General features: G+C 45.8%; 1 protein-coding gene across 1 annotated transcript in view; it reads left to right on the top strand.

Annotated features, from left to right (window-relative positions):
- The window catches only part of LOC146177169 (endothelin-converting enzyme 1-like), a 30,453-nt gene that overhangs the window by 2,434 nt on the left and 6,501 nt on the right, over positions 1-21,518 (top strand). The window contains exons 2-3 of the mRNA XM_084581479.1: positions 994-1,425; positions 8,416-8,601. Of these exons, the coding sequence (XP_084437605.1) occupies positions 994-1,425; positions 8,416-8,601 (618 nt within the window). The remainder of the gene's footprint in view (positions 1-993; positions 1,426-8,415; positions 8,602-21,518) is intronic.

Below are 21,518 nucleotides of genomic sequence, written 5' to 3'. Positions count from 1 at the left end.
GGAATATCGTGTTTGCGTTCCCTCACAAAGTAAAAGATAATGGCAAACATAAATAGGAATTTAGCATCAACACAACACGCGTATTGGGACTTGAAGCGTACAACAAGCAATATTCCTGGACAAGCGCGGCACTGCTGCGATGCTTCCGAGTCATTGAGAAAGACTGCAGTTTACCGACAAAGCAGGCATTGGTGAAACAGCTTTTCGATCACTCGGTGACTGTATATCTGCGTCGAAACACAGACTTGGTCTTCCGGTTTGTCGTCGGCATTGCCTCGTCGAGAGTTGTAGCATTGGTCATCGGTGCATTGCTGATCTTCATTACGTAAACAGATGAGTCAACAGGCCTCACGGTGAGAGTATGTAAATACGTAATCACTGTTACCGTAAGGACCATGCGGTAGCAGTACTGTGAGCGTGGTAGTGATCGGTAAACTAGGCAAAGGTCACATCCTTGGGGTCAGTATCTGTCTTGTTTTCGGCATCAACGAACAGAAACTGTTTCCCTGATTGTTACGTAGACATAAAACGTAAGTCCGTCGGTCTGGAAATGATAAGCTGTTCTTGTGTTGCTTGGAGGACTGCATTCTAAGATTGGATGAGCACAGACAAAGATTTGGTGTGGGGGGTTTACTGTTCCAAACCGACTCAGGCTATAAAATTCTTCGTAGTTAGGGCTACAGAAATTTCTACGACCTCGGGATCGTTACCGTGCACTCACATCGCATGTTAAAGGACACCGCATGTGATGCCGGCGCGCTTGGAAAGAGACCATACGGAGGCTTGGCGAAGACATCTATACCACTCCTCGGAGAACGTAGGACGTCTTGGTGTTCGTTGTGGAGGAGTCATCCTCATCTCTTGAGAACCAAGGTAATTTTACATGCGTACAGTCGATTGCGCCAGCAAAACCGGTGCTTAGGCTACAGGTTATTGCGTTAAGCCGCCTCGTTAACGCCGTAAATCATACACGTGTGCTTTGTTCTTCCGCAGACCGCCGCCGAGAAGGCTTCGGCCGCACCATGGCTGGACAATAGAACCCAAAATGTCGCGGCCGAGAAGCTCCGGTCTGTGCACAGCGTGTTATGGCCGGACAAACAGTTTCTCACTGCTGAACGTCTCGAGGAGGTGTACGCCGAGTTCCCTGAGAGCGCCCTTTCCTTTGCTCATTTCTGGATCGAGACTCGTCGGAGTCTCCGCGGCCTCACTGGTACCGACGCCGGCTTGCAGCAGGTGCGAATTGCGGAAGGTGCAGCCCAGCCATACGCACAGTACGTGCATGTCCTGAACCAACTGTCTCTGACCTTGGGAGCTCTGGCGCCGCCATTTTATTACAAGGACGGCACAAAAGCCATGCTCTACGGTGGCTTGGGCTACCTCTACGCTAAGGAGCTGGTAGGCGCTGTGGACCGAGAAGGCGTGAAAGTAAGCGAGCCAGTGCATGCATCCTAGTGTTTCTTCTTTTGATTCACAAGCTTCCGTCCGCTGTCTTTCTCTCTTCATAGAGGTTTATAAATCGTATATAGTCTTTCTTTTTTTCATATTCTGTTCCGCTGTCACCCAGCGTACGTCGTCTGCCTGGCCACATATTTATCGCATTGGCTTCCAAAACCGGCAAATCGACTGGCATTGGCTTTTCGAAGCCTTTGCAGCCAGCCAAAGTTCACGCTCTGTGACAGCTGCCAATAAGGCCGTAGATCGTTTTGTATTTTACATTATTTTGCATATTTGACGAGTGCTGTATGACGTGCATGGTCATATCGACTCGGATGTTCCGCCGCGCAAAAAAATGATTTTTCTGGTCTATGTTGACATCGCCCTTTAAAACACGTGTGGCCAGTTGCACGCAATGCCGTGACCACAAACACCCTACAGTTGCACCAACTGGGTTGTCGCACCCACTGCAAACCTCCAAGCGTGCCATTTGATCCACACAGCATCGACTTACTGGGTTCATTCGCAAAGTCTTGCTTCGGAAACAAGTGGATCGTCATTTGCGCTTATTGTCCTCGTGTCTGGGAAACGGCTACCATTCTGTCAGCTAGAGCTCCTCAAGTACCATTAGGTCTGCTCCGCTCAGTTGTCTTATGCCATAAGTAATCGGGCCCGTCAGTTCCCTGCGGATGTCGTTTAGGAGCTTCTGGGTCAACAAAATTTTGCCACTTGGCACCGTGTCACCCGCAAACGAATGGCTTGTCTAAGCGCATGAACAGGATGTTAACCATTATGATGTTGGTGCACAAGGCCACAGTTGAGCCACTGGACATCATCCTCCTTTTTTGTTATGAGTTGACAGGCTGCAGCCGTTTCCTCTGTTTGCCCGACCACCACCTTACACCCTTGACACCTTACCGTTTTCATTTAATCTGCAATCCCCGTATCGCCGAGACCCTGTGGCTTGACGAAGACTCAGCGAATGGCCGGCTTCCGACTGTTGCTTCCGAGCAGCGCTTTAAGCAACGATGCGATTAGTACTGTCGGCACCTCACCAACGCTTCGGGCGACGTTTTCTGGTTTTGGCGACAGCTACGACAGCGTGGACTTCAGCAGAAATTGTCGGCCCACTACGATGGTTCTTAAGTACTTATTAGCCGCCTAAGTATTGCGACCTACTACGTACCGCGCCTCCTGTGACAGGCGGCCGTTCTACGAAGACAGAAATATCCCATGCTCCGCACTTGAAGCTATACCACGCTTGTGAGACTCCGTAACTCACACGGCTAGCGTCGGCTGCATAGGGAAAGTATATCCCACTGCAAACACGGTGAGGTGTTATGCACTACGACAATGGACGAAGTGAGGTTTGAGCATGCTCAGCAGGGAACGGAAACGGATCATTCGACATCTTGCTTTTTGTGAAGGCCTTGTTTGTAGCCATATAGCAAATGACAGTTTGGTAGTGTCGAATCTTTAAGTCAAACCTCGGAGCAAGCGCTAACGGTCTATAAAATAAGTGGGAGATATCGTTCTCAATAGAGACAATTCTGTGTGAAATTTTCATTTTCAGCGAAATAGAACTCACTGGCCGTTCAGGTCGTTGTCACACGCCCCCGCATTCGCGGTCAACCGAGGCGCGGGATCCCCTTTACGGTTATCCGTCGTCCCTCTATGAGATTTGAGAACAAAGTTAAGCTGGTCAACCCGTGAAGTACGTGTGTCAGATTGTAATTGGGACCAAGTCCAAGACAGACATTTTTTACAACAATTCGATATTTATATCTAGTAGTGCTGAAAAATGAATAAAACGCCAAGATACGATAGTCGTAAAAGACGACTCGGTAAATGACAAAAGAAAAAAAACGACAATGAAAAAGCAGTGCGATAAAAGGAGACTATAAAAATAACAAAGCAAATATTCCAGATATAATACGTAGGGGCAAGAGTTATGCAGAAAACACTGCGTAAAAATAATAAGTCAGATCAAGGTTAAATAAAGGCGAGAGCAATATTATATTAACCGACAGTATGTGGCGAAAAGGAATTCTCACGGCTTTCTTATTCGATAAGGCGTAATCGATAGTTGATCGCAGAGTTTATCGGTAGCGGCGGCCGTACAAGAGAAGAATGATAAGTTGATAGCGGGCTCGGTGAAAAACAAGACACATTTCCAGAGCGAGCGGCCGTGAGAGTGGCCCGGAATACTGCATCTTCCCAGAGCGCTCTGCCGCGGGCGTGCAGCGGTCTGCCTTTTTATACTCTGGGCTGTTTGCGCTGCAGCGCATCGTCAAGGACGCGCGCTGGCCGGTCGCTGCCTCGGAGGTTAATGTCGAAGCATGCTCATAGGAGCGAGGAGATCACGTAACTTCCGCTCTATATGTGATGCAGCTTGTGTCAATCGTTGTATATCGTCATTCTTGCGCGGAAAACGCTATCCAATATTTATTTATTTATTTATTCAGTATACCTGCATCGCCTGGGAGGCATTATTGTAGGGGGGGTATAGATACATGGGGTGGCGTGAGGAAATACATCAGTAAATCCAACAACATGCAAGCAACAACACCAAAAGCAATAAAGCAAAAACAAACTGACACAGCATACAATTTTTTTAAAAATAAACAAAACTAACTTTCCATTATAACAGAATTAAAGGGCACAAAATAGCCTAAATTCAGAAATGAATAAAGTAATATACAATGAATAAAATTCTCGATATTAGTCGCAGCCATTACATCACTAGGGAGCTGGTTCCAATCGGTAATTGTGCAAGGGAAAAATGAATACTTAAACACATTAGTACAACACTGGTTTGGACTGATTTTATTATTGGGGTCTCTTCTAGATGACAAGTAATGTGGCTGCTTAATAAACATTGTCTTATTTATACCAGTTTTATTTTGATGTATATTGTGTAGAGACTTTAGCCTTAGAATGTTTATGCGTGAAGAGAGGGTTTTCCAGCCCAAGCCTTTCCGTATATCAGACCCTCTAACAGTGTAACGATAATTTCAGGTTACGAAGCGCGCGCTGCCTGTTTCTGCTCCCATTCCATTTTATCTATTAGGTTTTTGTGTAGAGATCCCATGTTACGCATGCATATTCTAAAATAGGTCTAACACTAGTCAGATACAGGTTAGCTTTCAGTGAAGGAGGTGAATGCTTAAAATTTCGTCGGCAAAAATGAAGACGGCAAGCTTTCGTGGTAATTTGGTTAACATGATTGGACCAGTCAAGCGTTTGAGAAAACGTTGCTCCGAGGTATCTGACATGTTCGGTGGTATTGCGTGCACTATTATTTATGCTATATGAACTGGGGAACCTTTCCATCTTCTTTGTGAATTTCACATGGTAACATGTTTCGGTATTCAGAGTCATCTGTCACCGGTTGCACCAGACAGACACTTTTTCTAAGTCGCCCTGCAGAACAGACATATCAGCACAACATATACCGGACGATACAGGACGCAATCATCGGCATACACTTTAATGGTCGATTGGAGGCCTACGACTAAATCATTTATATAAACCAGAAATAATAATGGACGAAGTACAGATTCTTGAGGCACTCCCGATAAAACATGCATTGGAGCCGATGTCACCCCGTTTAGAATAACCTATTGTTTTCGCATGTGTAGATGATCTTTTATCCAGCGAAGAATATTCTCAGGGATGCCCGGGATTGATAATTTCATGCAAAGCAGATTATGTGGGACGACATCTCATGTTTTTCGTAACTAACGAAAGAGCGCATCTATTTGTTCACCTTTGTCCAAACCAGCTGCAATGTCATGCGTGAATTCCGTTAGCTGTGTTAGCTGTGTACGTTTCTTGGAAATGTTTCATCAGGTTGGAGTAGAGGACATGCTCAAGCATCTTACACCAAATGGAAGTTAAAGATACCGGCCTATAATTGCCTACGTGTATACGATCTGCCTCCATGGTCTTTGTTTAAAAATTCTGGTAGGCACTTGGGATCACTTAACTGCAATGAGGCGAAAGCCTCTATCGGGCGGTGGGCCGAAGCCCTCCACTACGGCACCTCTTTCTGTTTTCACTCCCGCTTTCGCGATGACGCGAAAGCGTAAGCAACACATAAAGCCCCGTTTTAACCCAGCCGTATGAACGTACCAGCGTCGCCTAGGAAGACAGGCTGATTGTCATGTCACCCTCCCATATGAAAGAAGAGGCAGGAGTTGGCATCTCCTGTCCAAAGTAATATCTGTAAGCCCTACGTCCAGTTAGTTCTCGGCCATCCCAGCTGCCAGCTACCACCTCTCACGTAACGAAAGCGTTACGGACGGATGGACACGATTCGCGAGCATGAGCCATTAAAGGCTACCGACTTAACGTATAATCGCTGCGAAATATGCAGCACTGCTCGTTGAAAATCTGGACTGGCGTATGGTTTATAATTCAATGTTGCGGTTGGATCTATCTGCCCCGTTTGCTCTTCCGACATGCATTCCTAGTGCCCGTGCTTAGTTACAAAGCGTATACATGGACGGGCTGGCGACCGCACACGAATATTCATGTATGTATAATCGACGCTTCGTTGCTGAATAATCCTTATTGCGAAAGCTTTCGATTCCGCATTCGAAGGAAAAGGCCGCAGCTTCCTCCGTGCGTCATGAATATTGCCGACTGGTTCAGCAAATAACTTGCGTTTGTCTGAAAAATGGCCTGGCCTAGAGTGTTCTGTGCCTCTATCAGTAAGGTAATTTCGGACCAATTATGTCTACTATGGCCAGTGGGATTACACCCCCGTAGAATCAGGGGACAAAAAAATCGCTGGCGACACTAGAGGCTCCTATGTTTGGACGGTAAACACTTTGAATGGTAAAAGGCACTCGAACCCCCCCCCCCCCCCCCCTCCCCCTTGACTAGAACAGGATTCAATTAATTAAACTGTTATTTTGCAATTATTAGCACTTGAAAAATTATTACCAATATGTACGACCGGTAAAAACCTCAAATTTTACAGGTTTTTGAGACGGGTTGATTTCGTCTCAACATTTTGCAAGCCACTCTCGCCGCAACAAGGCAATCCAATCCATAATTGTAGCGAGCGCATTTGGAGCGCATACCGTATTTTTTGCCGATGCTGCTTATTTTGTTTACGTGTTTCATCGCGTGCTGCACTCACCCAGCGTTTCCGCATATTTTGTTGAGCCCCCACATCTCTGCGTATAGGTTCTCTTCTAGCATTTTGAGGCGTGGTATAAAACTGTAGTAGGATATGCCTTGGCGCGCTGGGCGCCCACGAAAGCGATCGCGCTTTAGTCCGGCCGCAGCACAATATATTCGGCATGAATTTCGTACTTTATTCAAACAAAGCATCATTCTCGTCAGTGCACGTACAAAAACGACGCGTTTGCTCATGAGTCCATTCACAACTTACGTTCATTCACAACGAAGAAACCTGACCTCGTTAAACTGCAGCACTACCGTATTTTCAATGTAATCGTGTTAATAAAAAAAGCCTACAAAAGCTCACCTAACGAAAGCGCAACAAAACCTTCCTGAATGCTCCACCCTAGCGGTTATAAGTAGCAACTCTCACCGGCCTGAGATAGCTAACGGTTTCGTTATCGCTTGCAACGGATTGGCTAACGTTTAGATGAAATGCGAAGCAGGAACTGTAGAACTTGCACAGTACTTAGTAGCCAGTGCTGTCGCACAGCTTCCTTACACAATACTAGCGAATCAGGTTGCTTCTTTTTTCTTATCACTTTCAAAAAACTTCTTAACGGTATTCTGTAGTTTGCGGTGGCCGACCGCACCTGCCACCGCTCTCTCCACCGCAGATCCAAAAGGATGGGGAGGGGGTTGTATGTCACGTATCCAGATATGTTATCTACTTCGGTTTTTTATGACATTATAATAAGGGTGTAATTACTCATTGCATCCACCCAAGCGCAGCCATACGGCTACAAAGGACATTATATTTGTATTAGGCAGCGTGCAACTTTCGTTCTTCCTCTGCCACCGATGCGCTTGCCATCGTTCTGACGGCAACGCGAACGCGTAGCTCTCAAGTTGCCACCCCCTGCTATGGTGTACGGCAGGTGTAATGGTTGACCGCTGGCTGATCTTTACAAGACTTCCGAGTATGGCAGAGTCTACTCCTGAACGATTTTGTATGGTTGTCATGCAATCAACGGAATGGCAGCCTCAGCTAAACATTACGAAGTCGTTCTAAGAAAGGAAATGCCTTTTGTTAAAATGAAAAGACTCGGTCAGGTGGAATTGGGCCACTGTTTATTGGATCTCGATAATAACACCCTAACTCTACAACCCTGATCGTTTTTCTGTCCAATTGATTAGAAGACTTATATGACCATCTTACACCTTAGTGAGGACGGAGAATGCATATGAAAATACATACACCTTTAGTAAAGCTAAGATTACCAAATAGGAACTCTACTTAACAATAGTAGTAAGCAACTCTAAATGGTACTACGATACGATAACTACGCAGCCGCTAAATGGGTACATTACATGGCAACAATGAATACGTTTTATACGGCTATACTATATTATCAACTCCTGTTTCCACCACATACAGCTGGACTGTAGTCTTACACAGTCACTTTCCCAGTTTATTTGGCATTTCTTGCAAATCTTTCACTGTAGCCTGTTTCTCTCCGTCCGGAATATTGAATTCTTCGACGACGCTACTCATCTTACTATCAATACCATTATTTCACACACTGCCAAATACGTGCAGATATCTTATGAAAATCCAGAAGTCATTATTCGCTTTAGTTCTAATCGCAGAAAATGTAATGCTTATAAAATACTCCATGAGAGATTCTAAGCAACTTTACTTTTCAACGAGCAAACCGCCTCTACATCATCACCAATCTTTCGATAATGTTCAAGCAACCAACCCATACACTGAGGGTTTTAGGGATCATTGCTTGAGTCGTCGTGTCAATCAGTAGGGATAAAATCAAACCTAACATTCTCATGCAGGTGGACCACAAGGGCAACATTGTGTCGTCATGGCTAAGTGAAGCCGTGAAGCCAGTATTTGAAGATCGCGTGCTGGGCTGCCTCCCCGGTGGAAATCCCGACCTGTTTCCAGAAGTTCCCGCGATGGAGGTGGCATTCGCCGCCTTGAAGCGGAACCTCAAACATGATGATGTCCGGCTTTCCGAAGTAAGTATCTTCCAATATTTGGTTCACAAGCGCCTAAGAAAACATTGGAACGAGCTATAGATGATCTACCGGCTCCTTCTTTTGAGTATCCTTGTGGAGCGAGAAATTTAGTATTCAGTATGCCCACTCATACCTTTGTTGAAATTTTTAGCCCACCTGCTTTCTGAGTAGCAGTTTAATTTTTTTACAAAATACAGACAAGCTTATAATATTTACCATCTAAAAGATAACCATTACTTGTAAGACTGGCGAGAAGCTGTATACTGAAGAAGCTAATTTTTTTTCAGTCGACACAGGCCATATCTCAACAAGTCGAAAGTGGAGTGCGTGGCATGCCATTGGCCGCCCAAAAAATGAAATATAACCTACCTTAGTCTATTAGAACACGCCTTACTCTTCCTTGTGCAAATTCTTTGCCAGGGATGCAATATCCATTCTTTTTCCTGGTATTTTTTACCTTTTTTGTGAAGCCTAAACTTTTATCTGTGTCGTTGCTGAGGCTGTACCTTTTGATAATATCAGGTATGTCGGTGTAGCTGATTACTTATTTTAAGAACACATTTTTAAGGTGTGTAGACTAATTCTACTCTATATTTTCAATATTTGCGGACATCAAAAAAAGCAAATGAAATAAATAGACAGCTGGTGGACTGATAACACAAAACACATATTTATTAATTCAACGCAGGTTTTTGGTCAACATTTGTAGCTATCCGCTGGCAACAATCATAATACTGATATTCAACTACAATTAATGTACCATCGATACACTACACCGTGACCCGACCAGCTATGCATGCATTCACGTACTGGCAAAACATGGCCTTAAGCAGTTGAGTAATGTTCCTACGCGTGTTGAGTGACGAGCAGCGCCACATTACATATTCTCATGACTGATCACTCAAGCTTTGAATTCACAAACGGAACAATAGCATTCGACAGCGCACATTATGTAGATCTTTTTGCCCTTGCAACAAGGTCAGCTGCACAAGTCAGGGAGCAGATGACCATCTCTGTACAAGACACTAATCTGATTTTGTAGAAGTTGTCACAGGATTCCTGGGAAGATGTTTATTATCTTAATTCTGTAAATAAAAACATATCATACGCAGGTACCTTGGAAGAGCATACTAAAGCCTGAACGGCTCAAGTAAGATTATCTACAAAAGGACTGAAAAATACGACATTTATAACAAACGTTTTCTTAAAAGCAGTCGTGAAAAGAACAAAATGTTTAAGAAACTAAAAGTACAGCCTCGTAACACTTCTTTGATGGATTGTTACAAAACGTACAAAAACATATTTAGAAGCTTTTAACTGACTCTAAGAACATTTATTTGGACGCTAAGTAAACACACGCCTCGGATAAGAGATCTGCGGCGTATCATGCAGGCTCTAAACCATAAATACCCGCAGTAAAGATGCTGCAGTAGCTACTGATGAAGGTATTATAAGCAATGAACCAATCGAATTAACCTGATACTTCTCCAACCTCCCTTCTTCGAAGACCATTCCAAACCATGGCAACAATCAGATGCATTTTCCAGAAATTGAGCGCAATGTATCTTTATTGTTTTCAGCTCCATCAATTAAGACTTTTAAGCGTCTATATTAGCACTGAAACACCTCACCTGTCAGTCACGATGATATTTGAGCTAAAAGTATGAAGACAATTGTAAGTCACACAGCACCTCCATTGATTCATATTGTTACGTACTCAGTACGTGACGGGGGTGTTTTATTTGTCGTCTAAAGCGCTGCGAATTCCCCAAGGAACACCAGCACACACCACTGTGGCTTCTGTTTCTCCTTCTTCTCCCCAGCTTCTTCTTTTCTGACGCACCGAAGCACGTGATACTTCCCGGGAATGAAACCTTCTTAGCCGAGCCGTATGCACCACTCTAGTCCGGCGTGAGCATCGGCCACTTTCGATGCGGCGTGAAATTACACAGTTCACGTCACTCAGGCGCTCCGAAATGACAAAAGGGCCGCTATAGCGAAACAGCAGCTTTTGAGCTAAACCATGCTTGCGCAGCGGCGTCCACAGCAACACTAAATCACCGGGCACATAAGAGACATGTGGGCGCCGGTTGTCATAACGCTCCTTTGAACGTTCCTGTGAGTCCAGGATGCGGAGGCGGGCAGCGCGGCGAGCTTCTTCAGCTCGACATAAAGTGGTGGCGATAATAGGCTCGTTGTGGAGGGAGAAAGGAAGGATGGTATCAAGGAAGCTGCGGGGAACTCGAGCATACAGGAGGTAAAACGGACTGTAGCCAGTCGTCTCATGCTGTGCTGTGTTATACGCGTATGTAATGAAAGAGAGGATGTCATCCCAGTTGTTGTGATCAGCGTCCACGTTCATAGCCAACGTAGTGGTCAGAGTGCGGTTGGTCCGTTCAACATGTCCATTCGATTGAGGTTCATACGGCGTTGTATGACGGTAATCGCAGGTGTACAGACGAAGGAATTTGTCGATAACTTCAATTGTAAATTGGCGCCCATGGTCACTGATCAGAACTCGAGGAGGGACATGGCGCAAGACGAGGAATCGCAGAAGATATAGGCATACTTCGTAAGCAGTGGCTGAGGGTATTGCGGCTGTTTGTCAATATCTAGTGAGATGGTAAACGCATAACACTATCCACCGGTTACCGTTAGAAGATCGCGAAAGAGGACCCAAGAGGTCGATGCCCACCTGCTCAAAGGGTGCGATCGGAGGCGCAATAGGGTGCAGCGGTCCCGGTGGACGGAAAGTAGGGACTTTATACTGCTTGCACTTGACACAACTAGCTACATAGCGCTGAATGGCTTGACGCATTTTCGGCCAGTAAAAGTGCTCCTGTGTGCGATGAAAGGTCCGACGTGGTATCCTCGTGCATCATTTCAAGAACGGGAATCCGGAGGTTTTCCGGGACGACGAGAAGAAAGCGTGCACCTCCGGGGTTGAAATTCTTCTTGTAAAGTAGGCCGGCACGAACGCAGAAACGCGCATCTCTTGAACCTTGAGCTGCAGAAAAGAGCGGTGCTAAAGTCTGATCGTTGCGTTGTTCTGCCTGGAACAGTTGAGGGTCAGGAAACGTTGCCGAGATAGGCGCCAGGTAGTCATCAAAGTTGTCATCATCACTACCATTTGACGAAAGCGGCAAGCGTGACAGACAGTCAGCGTCAGCGCGTTGACGGCCGCTTTTGCATGCCACAGTGAAGTTATACTCTTGCAACCGCAATGCCCATCGAGCGAGCCGGCCGCAAGGGTCACGAAGATTTACGAGCCAGCAAAGCGAATAGTGGTCAGTGACGATGGTAAAAACATTGCGATATAGGTAGGAAGGAAATCGTTGCACCACAAAAACCACTGCGAGGCACTCGTGTTCAGTAACAGTGTAGTTACGCTCCGCCTTGCTCAACGAACGACTAGCATAAGCTATCACATGCTGATCGGTGCCATGACGCTGGATGAGCCCTGCGCTAACGCCAACGCTACTAGCATTGGTGTGAACTTCGATGGGGGCAGAAGGACAGAAGTGACGTACGATAGGTCCTGATGTCAGAAAGAATTTGAGGTGACGGAAGGCAGAGTCGCAGTGAGTAGTCCAATTGAACGGGGCATCTTTGTGCAAAAGGCACGTGAGCAGCTATGCGATGTCAGCGAATCCGGGCACAAAACGACGAAAATAGGAGCACCGTCCTAAGAAGCTCCGAAGCTGCTTCACTGATTTCGGTGAAGTAAAGCTGGTTACAGCCGCAATCTTCTGAGGATCCGGCCGAACACCATCCTTATCGACCAAGTGACCAAGAAAAATTGGCGTTCGCCAAAGTGGCACTTCTTAGAGTTGAGGACGAGGCCTGCTCTCTCAATGCAATCAAGAATGATGGCGAGGCGGCTATTGTGTTCCGAAAGGTCTTGCCGAAGATCACAACGTCGTCCAAATAGCACAAACAAATTTTCCACTTGAGTCCGCGCAGAATGGTATCCATGAATCATTCGAACGTGGCCGGCGCATCGCACGATCCAAAGGGCATTACGTTGAACTTATATAGACCATCGGATGTCAGAAATTCCGTCTTTTCTTTGTCGCTTGGGTTCATCGGTATCTGCCAGTACCCCGATCTCAAGTATACCGAAGAGAAGTATGACGCCGAATGAAGACAGTCGATTACATCGTCAATACGTGGAAGCGGATATACATCTTTTTTGGTGACGGCGTTAAGGCGACGATAGTGCACACAGAAACGCCATGTGTTTTCTTTCTTTTTAACGAGAATAACTGGAGCCGCTCAAGTACTTGAAGATTCCTGAATAACGCCACGTTGGAGCATGTCATGAACTTGTTCGTCAATAAGCTGACGTTCGGTCGGAGACACACGATAGGGCTTCTGTCTGATCGGGCGAGAGATTCCAGTATCAATCGAATGATGGAGGCAAGAATTTGGAATCGGTGGCTCATGATCTCTGGCGAAGTCGAAAACCGAAACATGCTTGAAAAGCAGGTCAGTCAAAATTCGTCGCTCCTGTGCTCCCAAAGATGTGTTTATCATTGCTTGGATTCAAGACTGTGCAAAATGGGATGTTTTCTCTTCAGGAGCATGGTCACTTAGTGCCACCACGTAAATTGACACACCTTCCTCGTAATGAGCGAGCCTCATGCCACGGGGCAACATGGCTGGCTTGTCTGAATAGTTTATAGTCCATAGCAAAGTGTGGCCTCTGGTGACTAAAACTATGCAACGAGGCACCAAGACAATCTTCTTTGCACAGGCCAGTGTTGTAGGTTCCAATATGGCGTCAAAATCCTCGCATAAATTCATAGATGAAATAGCTTGAATGAATTCTCCGGACATCGCAGGTACAACTGTATCTTCAGACACAAAAAAATGCTCCTAAATTGAGCGACGAGGTTTCTACAAGGGCCGACATCAACGCAGCATTAAGCGAGATCTGCCCACTACGACAGTCTAACGTGGCACCACACTGTTGCAAAACGTCTATACCTAAAATTAGTTCATGCGTGGAACGCGGCAACACTGTGAATTTGATTCGAAACGCTCGGCTACCAATCACAACTTTCGCATAGCACATGCCCAAAGCCATCAATGATTCACCGCCAACACCACGGAATACCACAGCTTGATTCACGCTAAACATCATTTTATGTCCTAATCGATTCTCGAATGCTAAACGCATAACAGAGACTGTTGCTCCAGTGTCAGTTAGTGCCATAGTGTGCATGCCGTGAATCGATACTTCGAGTTTGTTCTTTAACATGAACACAGGCAGAGGTATTGGGAGCGTTGGTTTTCCGGCGACCTCACCCCCATCGGCCGCGTCTTCTAGTTTCCTGAAGGGGAAGAACGGCGCCGAGGAGACAGTGATTGTCGCTGTCTTTGGGTTGGCGGCGTCAAGGTGAGGCGATCCGCTTCGCATTTGTGCCGGGCGGTATGTATCCAGAGCTGGTGTCGATGAAGTTCAGTGTCAAAATGATCAGGAATGTTGGGCATCGGGCGGTGATCTTGTAGTTGCTGGCCCCGCCAACGGCAATACCGGGAGATGTGTCCGGTCATACCACAGCTATCACACAAAGGTTGCTGGCGCCAGCGGTCCGAGTAAATTCGGATGGAAACTCGTTCTGGTTGACGGTAGTAATCGGGACGGCGTTGCTGACGAACCACCTGGCGTGTGTGGGTGGTCCTTCGGCCCATCCGTGGCTGAGAATTGCTTAAATCATTATGCTGTCTGCTCTCGCCAAAGCGTGGTGCATTTAAAGCCGGAGTCTAGGAAGTTGATGGAGTCGCGGGTTCTGCTTGCAGCGCGCAACCGTCATACTGGTGTTCGTCCCGGCACGCAGAATTTTTGTCACGCAGTAACTCTACCCGCACGATCCGGCGTATCAGATCAGCCATGGGTTCCGGAGCACTGACATCAACGCTCACAACAGATGTGACGTTTGCCAGTCGCCCAAATTTAGGAGTGATGAAACGCAACTTCAAGGTTTCGAAAGTGCGGCAGTGCCTGATGAAGTCAGCTGTAGAGCTGAATTTATCTTTACTGATAAGATTATAGGCATCTACAGCTATACATTTGAGCAAGTGCTCCACTTTATCTTCCTCGGACATTCAAAGGTTTACAATCTTGCACAGTTTCATATTATCCTCGATATATGAGGTGCAAGTCTAGCCAGGTACCTGGGCCCCGCTGCATCAACGTTTGCTCTGCGCGTTTCTTTTCGCGGATCCGTTGCCAAAGCAATCCTTTATCTCTTCTGTGAAACAATCCCAGCTGGTGAGTCTTCATGTTCGTCAAACCAACTAGAGCAGTGCCTTCCAAGAAGAACACTACGTTCACTAGTTTCACGGTCGCATCCTAATGATTGTACCGGCTCCCCGTTCGTAGTTGGTTAGCCACTCGTCGACGTCCTCGTCAGATTTTCCACCAAATGTGCGCGGCTCGCGGTTGTACTGCCAGTTACCGCAGGTGTTCGATCAGCATCGCCGTCTTGAGCCATGTTAGATGGTAGCGGTGGCAAAGCAGCGAGTCGGCGGCTTCGTCGAAGACAACGGGGATCCTTGTTGATCTCCATCGCAAACTCCACCACAACTGTTACGTACTCAGTACGTAACGGGGGTGTTTATTGGTCGTCTAAAGCGCTGCGAGTTCCCCAAGGAACACCAGCACACACCACTGTGGCTTCTGTTTCTTCTTCTTCTCCCCAGCTTCTTCTTCCTTTCTGGCGCCCCGAAGCACGTGACAGTATAAATACCAGCCACATACTCTCGAAATCATATACCCAACCACGTACCATTTTAATGATTTAACAGTCGAGCGAGCTTCCTCTTACAAGTATTTAGAAGTTTACCTTCAGTCAGGCTTGACCTGGAAATATCACATTAACCTGCCTCTAGCAGCTGCTAACCGTTCACTTGCTGTTGAATTGTAATCATCGACATGCTCCAGTGTCTGTGCGTAATCATGCTTATACTACCTTCATTCAACCTAAAATTAGTACGCTTCTTTTATATGAGACTCAGATCATGCCTACATCAAAGATATCATTGAATCCCTGAAAAACCGTGCTGCTCGTGTCGTTTTTTTAAACTACTCACGTTTAACTAGTCTCACCTAACTAAGAGTTCGTGCTGGACTTAAAAACACTTGCCCATTCTTTCAAACTAGCTCTGTACACAAAATAAACCGTCATCAGTTCCTTCACGACGATTTATTTTACATCCTCACCAATTGTTCCACGTTGAGACCATACATTCAAGATCTAACGCCTCGCACGACACACTACAACGTTTGCAAAATCGTTCATACATAAATCCATTATTTATTAGAACCGGCTGCCTACCACAACTCCAACTGAAAGAATGCGACATCATTTCATGAACATTATTAAAATGAAAGCGATGTATAGTTTTCTTCATGATCTGTTCTGTTACCCGCTATGGGTTTCAGTTTTCTATTTTCGTTCTCTTTAATACATTGTTGTTCTCTTTTTTCATAATATTCATTTTTCGTTATGTTGTTCCGCCATATTTTCATACTTGTTAATTATTCAGTAGTTGCATATTTCTTGTTTTATTCTTTGTTCAGTTCCTCATATATGACGTTCCTCCCTGTATCTTCATGTTTGATTTTTTGCCACCCCCTATGTAATACCCTCACGGCGAGGGCCTTTAAAGATGTTTTGAAACTAAAAAAAAATGAAGTATTGTGTGTTTTTGGACAGGTGACTTCCATTCAGCACTAAAGATATTCAAACTAGTACCGTCATTTAAGAAAGGTGATAAACTAAATGTAGAAAATTACCGCCCAATATCTATTGTATTAACTATATCTAACGTTATATAAAACCTTCTTTAGAAACGTGCAAATATTTATTCCTGAAAAATAAATTATTTAATGACTTTCAGCACGAGTATAGACGGGAAAGACCGACTGAAACAGCTTGGTAAACTGCAAACAAAAAATCATTCAATATATAGAAACCACCCTTTCCACATATTAGCGTACTCATTGATCTATGGTTCCGTGATTTTGATTTATTAGATCACATGTTATTGCTTGATACATTAAAACGATATGGTGCCACAGGTGTCCTGCATAACCTAGTAAGCGTTTCTTTACTACCTGTCAGCAGAATGTGCTCTTTAATTGTAAATTAAGTGTCTGAAGTAATGAACACTAATATTGGAGTTGCGCAAAGAACAATAATAGGCCCGTATCTACTCTTGACATATATTACTGACCTTTTCATCATGCTCTTGACAGGATTCTACATTATAAGCTTGAAAAATGAACTATGCTAGGCATAAGTGTTCAAGAAACTTTGGCGAAACATTCTTCATGGTTACATGCTAATAAGATAAAACAGAACACAATAAAAGCGATTACATAATATTTTCTGGAAACAACATGCCTCCTCTCTGGAAAATGTTTTTGATGCAAAGTTTCCTCGAGTTCCCATTGACAACCTGTTAAACTGGCCCCCACATGTTCAGGAATGTATTAAAATTTACCAATACTGTACAGGTTGTTGCATATTGTTTTTCTTAAAACATCATTGAAACTTTACACTTCCTTTTTTTTCATTAAAATATCGTTTATGCACGTGCTGCTTATCATTTAAGATATTGAACTATGTTATCTATTAAACGTTGCGCAGAACACTGCACTGCATAGTATATTATTTTTGAATAAACGCCAATCCCTTCACTTGACATGTCCAATACTAAGCATTCTAACCATTGAGCACAGCACAGGTCTCCGTACTACCTGCTTATTGTTTAAAATGCTGAGAATTATCATCAGTTGTCCGTCAGTGGCAAATAAACAACATAACACTACCCAGACTACGCGTTCATCTGCAGCTACGTTGCTGCAACATGTTAGTAGTAATTATTTTGCATTCGCATTTGACCCCGCCGGGGTCGCGCAGTGGTTACGGCGCTCGACTACTGTCCCCAAGGACGCGGGATCGAATCCCGGCCACGGCGGCAGCTTTTCGGTGGAGTCGAAAAGCATGGCGTCCGTGTGCTGTACGATGTCAGTGCACGTTAAAGAACCCCAGGTGGTCGAAATTACCGGAGTCCTCCACTACGGCGTCTCTCATAGCCTAAGTCGCTTTGGGACGTTAAACCTCACAAACCAAACCAAACCATTCTCATTTGCATATACTGCAGATTTATATTAGAATACTATACCGCAAGGCATGCAAATAATCAATAAATATTAAGAGTGTGACGGTTCATTAAAACATTATCTTTTCTGCAAACAACATGCCGCCTTATTACTAGGAGCCCTCTCGAGCTGTGGGGTTCTTATCGAATATCCATCATGTTATATATACATTTGTAGTTAGCAGTATTATGAAAATATTATCTCCCTCGGCGCAGTGGTGGAACAAATTATGGAACAAAGCGCTTTGGAACACTCACTGCTCAAAGCAGCTACCCCGAGCAGCTAACATATTGTTCCATTGTCATGTTACCTTCTTTGTCAGCATGGTCTGGAGCAGCAAGCAAAGAAGAGCGTCGTGCATAAAGGGGAGATGCGGCTGAACCCTCGTTGACAACATCAGAAGACCTATGTTTACACATTAGTGGCAGCCATCCCTAAAACGCTTTATATACTGTATAAAACGCAAAGGTGTATTATATTTCGAGCCCTTTCGTCTAAGCTCGCTGGCTGTAAATGACTGGGCCTGACATCAGCACAGATTGCCACAGAGATGTTTTAGATGGGTAGGATGGCATATAGATTCGGAAAGTATCATTCTTACATTCGACCTCGAAGCAGTAAGCATGCCGTAGGTAATCATCATCGCTGAATTTGCTATGCATCGCCATCTTTTCAAGCGTGTTATACAATATTGACACATTTATATGGTGACATATAAAAACTTCGGGTAGCTCGTGGGAGGCCGCCATGCTCAGCTCGGACCCGGTGATCCAACTTGGGGCCATTGAGCGTCTAACCCTGGTCGCCAGACCTCAAGGGCTCCTGGCCATCTAGCGCGAGAGCTCCTGCCTGCCTGACTTCCTCAAATAATAAAATATTTATCGTCCTCCTCCTTCTTGGGTAGCTCATCACGTCATTATTGCCAGAGCCAGGTGACACGTGGAACTTACAACAACCAGGTAATCAGAAAAAGTAATAAAAATTTAGCTTTAAAAAACACCGCCGCGGCTGTCGCGTTTTGATGCAGGCGGAATGCCAGATCTCCGTGCGCGCTAGTGCGCGCTAAACACCCTCGCTAGTCGTAAACATTGTTACGTGGAGGCATACGAAGCTATGGAACACGGTGATACAATAGAAACAGAAGGACGTGATGACATAACGATGAAATATGCTTTAATGGCCAGCGAGCCTGGCACGAGCGCTCCGCCCCGCGCCACTGCCCGCCTCGTCATTTTCGTAGCACTACCCGGGGCCCCCGAGCGATCGTCCCGATCGATTGCTAGAAATTCATTGCATGAAGTGACGATGAACACAGACAAAGGCATTAGGACCGGAAACGCTGGACATCACAGTGAATGCGAAGATGGGATGAATGCTTGCCCCAGAGCATCAGGTCCAATCTTCACCGTTCGCCGAAGGCCAAGGCTCATGGACACGCCGAACGGCTTGGGCGGCAGTGCTGTCTTCGCTCGAGTGGTCGTCAGGTCGCTTCGTCGGAGGGTCGTTTGGGTCGGCTTGGGCTCTTCCTGGTCGTCATGTGTTGTGGTCAGTGCTGGGGACGGGGCTGGGGAGAGCGGCTGGTTGGGTCTGAGCACCAAGGGCTGGGGTAAAGCTGGGCGGCGATCTCCACGGGCTCTCGGCCGATGAATCCGGCGTACGGTTGGCTTCGACGGGGCAAGGCGAGGATGGGGATGAACTGCACCTCCACCAAATGTTACGTGGTGGCATGACGAGGCGATGGAACACGGCGATACAATAGAAACAGAAGGACGTGATAACATGACGATGAAATATGCTTAAATGACCAGCGAGCCTGGCGCGAGTGCTCCGCCCCGCGTCACTGCCCGCTTCGTCATTTTCGTAGCAATATGATGAGCCCTCCACCACAGCGTCCCTCATAGTCTGAGTCACTTAGGGACGTTGACTCAAATAACATGTTCCGCTAAGTCCGTTAACGTTGGGCAAATCACGAGTGACCCGGAATAAATTTGCGCACCATGATGGGACTGTGCGTGCTCCAATGTGCGCGTGCTCCATCTGCGCGTGCTCTATCAATTCGGTTCAGTTTAGCGCAACTTAATGTTTTGCCTGACCCAATTGTAAAACCGTCGATGTCGGCATAGGTCGTTATTTTCAGCACGAAAACTAACGCACAGTAGAACTAAGATGGCTGTTTCACGGAAACATGCCGGTTGCTGAAGATAGACGCGTGGGATGGCGAATCACGAAACCCACAGCGCTGTCAACGAAGGCGCACTTCTCGGACCGTCTGCGCCAGCACCCCACCAGAAGAGCTTTTTTCGCATGCATTGCCTCGTCTCTCGGTCACTGTCGAATATGTTGTTATACCTCTCAGACGAGTGTAAGGAAATTTTGCGAATATTTCCATTCCGAGATTAGTGATTGGTGCCCAATAAACTCTAAGTACCTCACAGCATAATGATATCAGATTCTTTGTCATTACACATATACATATAGCTCCAAGAGCGATAAACACCCGCAAAATGGCTGCCGCCACGAATAATAGCACGAGTGAACTTACCCCACGTTTGCTAGGGTGTTTTGAAGTTCGGCTGCTTATACCAACGCAGCAGGCTGGATCTCTGACTAGGCGGCCTTATTTTGGTCGTGATGAATTACAAATTGTCTGTATATCGTGCGATATCACGCGCATGTTAAACGTTCCATGGTAAGTCGTTACTGTGAAGTCCTTCCCCAGAACGTCCCCAGTAGTCCACGCGTAGCTACTTGTGCTTTAATCATAACAATGCCTGTAATTGAGCTTTTATAGCTGGATATTTTTGCGCCTTTTTGCAAAGTACGTGAATTAGCTATTCCTACCAACGAGCCACTTCGTGGTATATGTTTTCGTATTCACTGTTCGCGTACTTTTGGAGGAGAAAAAGAAGCGCAGTAAAAACCACACGGAAGGAAGAAAACAATAGGGCAAGCTCTACATCTATTATATGTTGTTGCAGCCACGCCAGCAAATCTTTAGGTAAGCGAGCACATGGGCATAAAAAAGTCAAAGCCACCAGCTTTTCACAAAACGTGTTCAAAGTAATCGATTTCTTCCCTCGAAAGCTTCATTGATGTATCGCTGACACACACTGCCCCTCTTTCTAATATATGTTGCTAGTAGTTCTCGTGCTAGTTTGCCACAACCTTAGCCCAGCATCCTAATATAATTTAACCATGCCTTGCGCGACACGCAGCTTGCGCAATGCTGAGCTAAACTGGTTCTTCCAGCCCGTAGCGCCACAATTGATCCCCTATCCGTTTATTAACAAAACGCCCAGTTTTTGTGCGACAGGAGCAAGTGGCCCGAAGGAAGGTCGTGTAGAGATTTTTGTATGCACGACGAGGAATGAAGCGGTGATAAAAGTTGGTGAGTTTATGAAATTCGCACAGTTGCCTTGCACTGGCTGCCTGAGGAAGCTCACGTATCGCTGTGAAAAGGGGCCGTAGTGGATGAATACGACGGTAATTGACGCGTTGGCCGAGGAAATGCAGTTCGGGACACCAAACGCGCTCTTGATAGCGCTGACAGGACCGCATTTGCAGAAACGTGCGAACACTTCATGTAGGAGGAGCTTGTGATCCTCTGTGATGGGGCTGAAGACAAGGATGTCATTCAGGTAGACGAAGCAGCATGTCTATAAGGCCTGGTCAACGAAACGCTGAAGGGTCTGTGCCACAATACGAAGACAAACCGAATGGCATTCGGAAGTTTTCGAAGAGA

This window comes from Amblyomma maculatum, chromosome 10 (genome assembly GCF_055883805.1).
Source record: "Amblyomma maculatum isolate TAMU_Amacu chromosome 10, ASM5588380v1, whole genome shotgun sequence".
In the NCBI taxonomy this organism is placed as follows: Eukaryota; Metazoa; Arthropoda; class Arachnida; order Ixodida; family Ixodidae; genus Amblyomma; species Amblyomma maculatum.
Note: the sequence above shows the minus strand (reverse complement) of the source record. Positions and strands in the feature narration are given on the sequence as shown.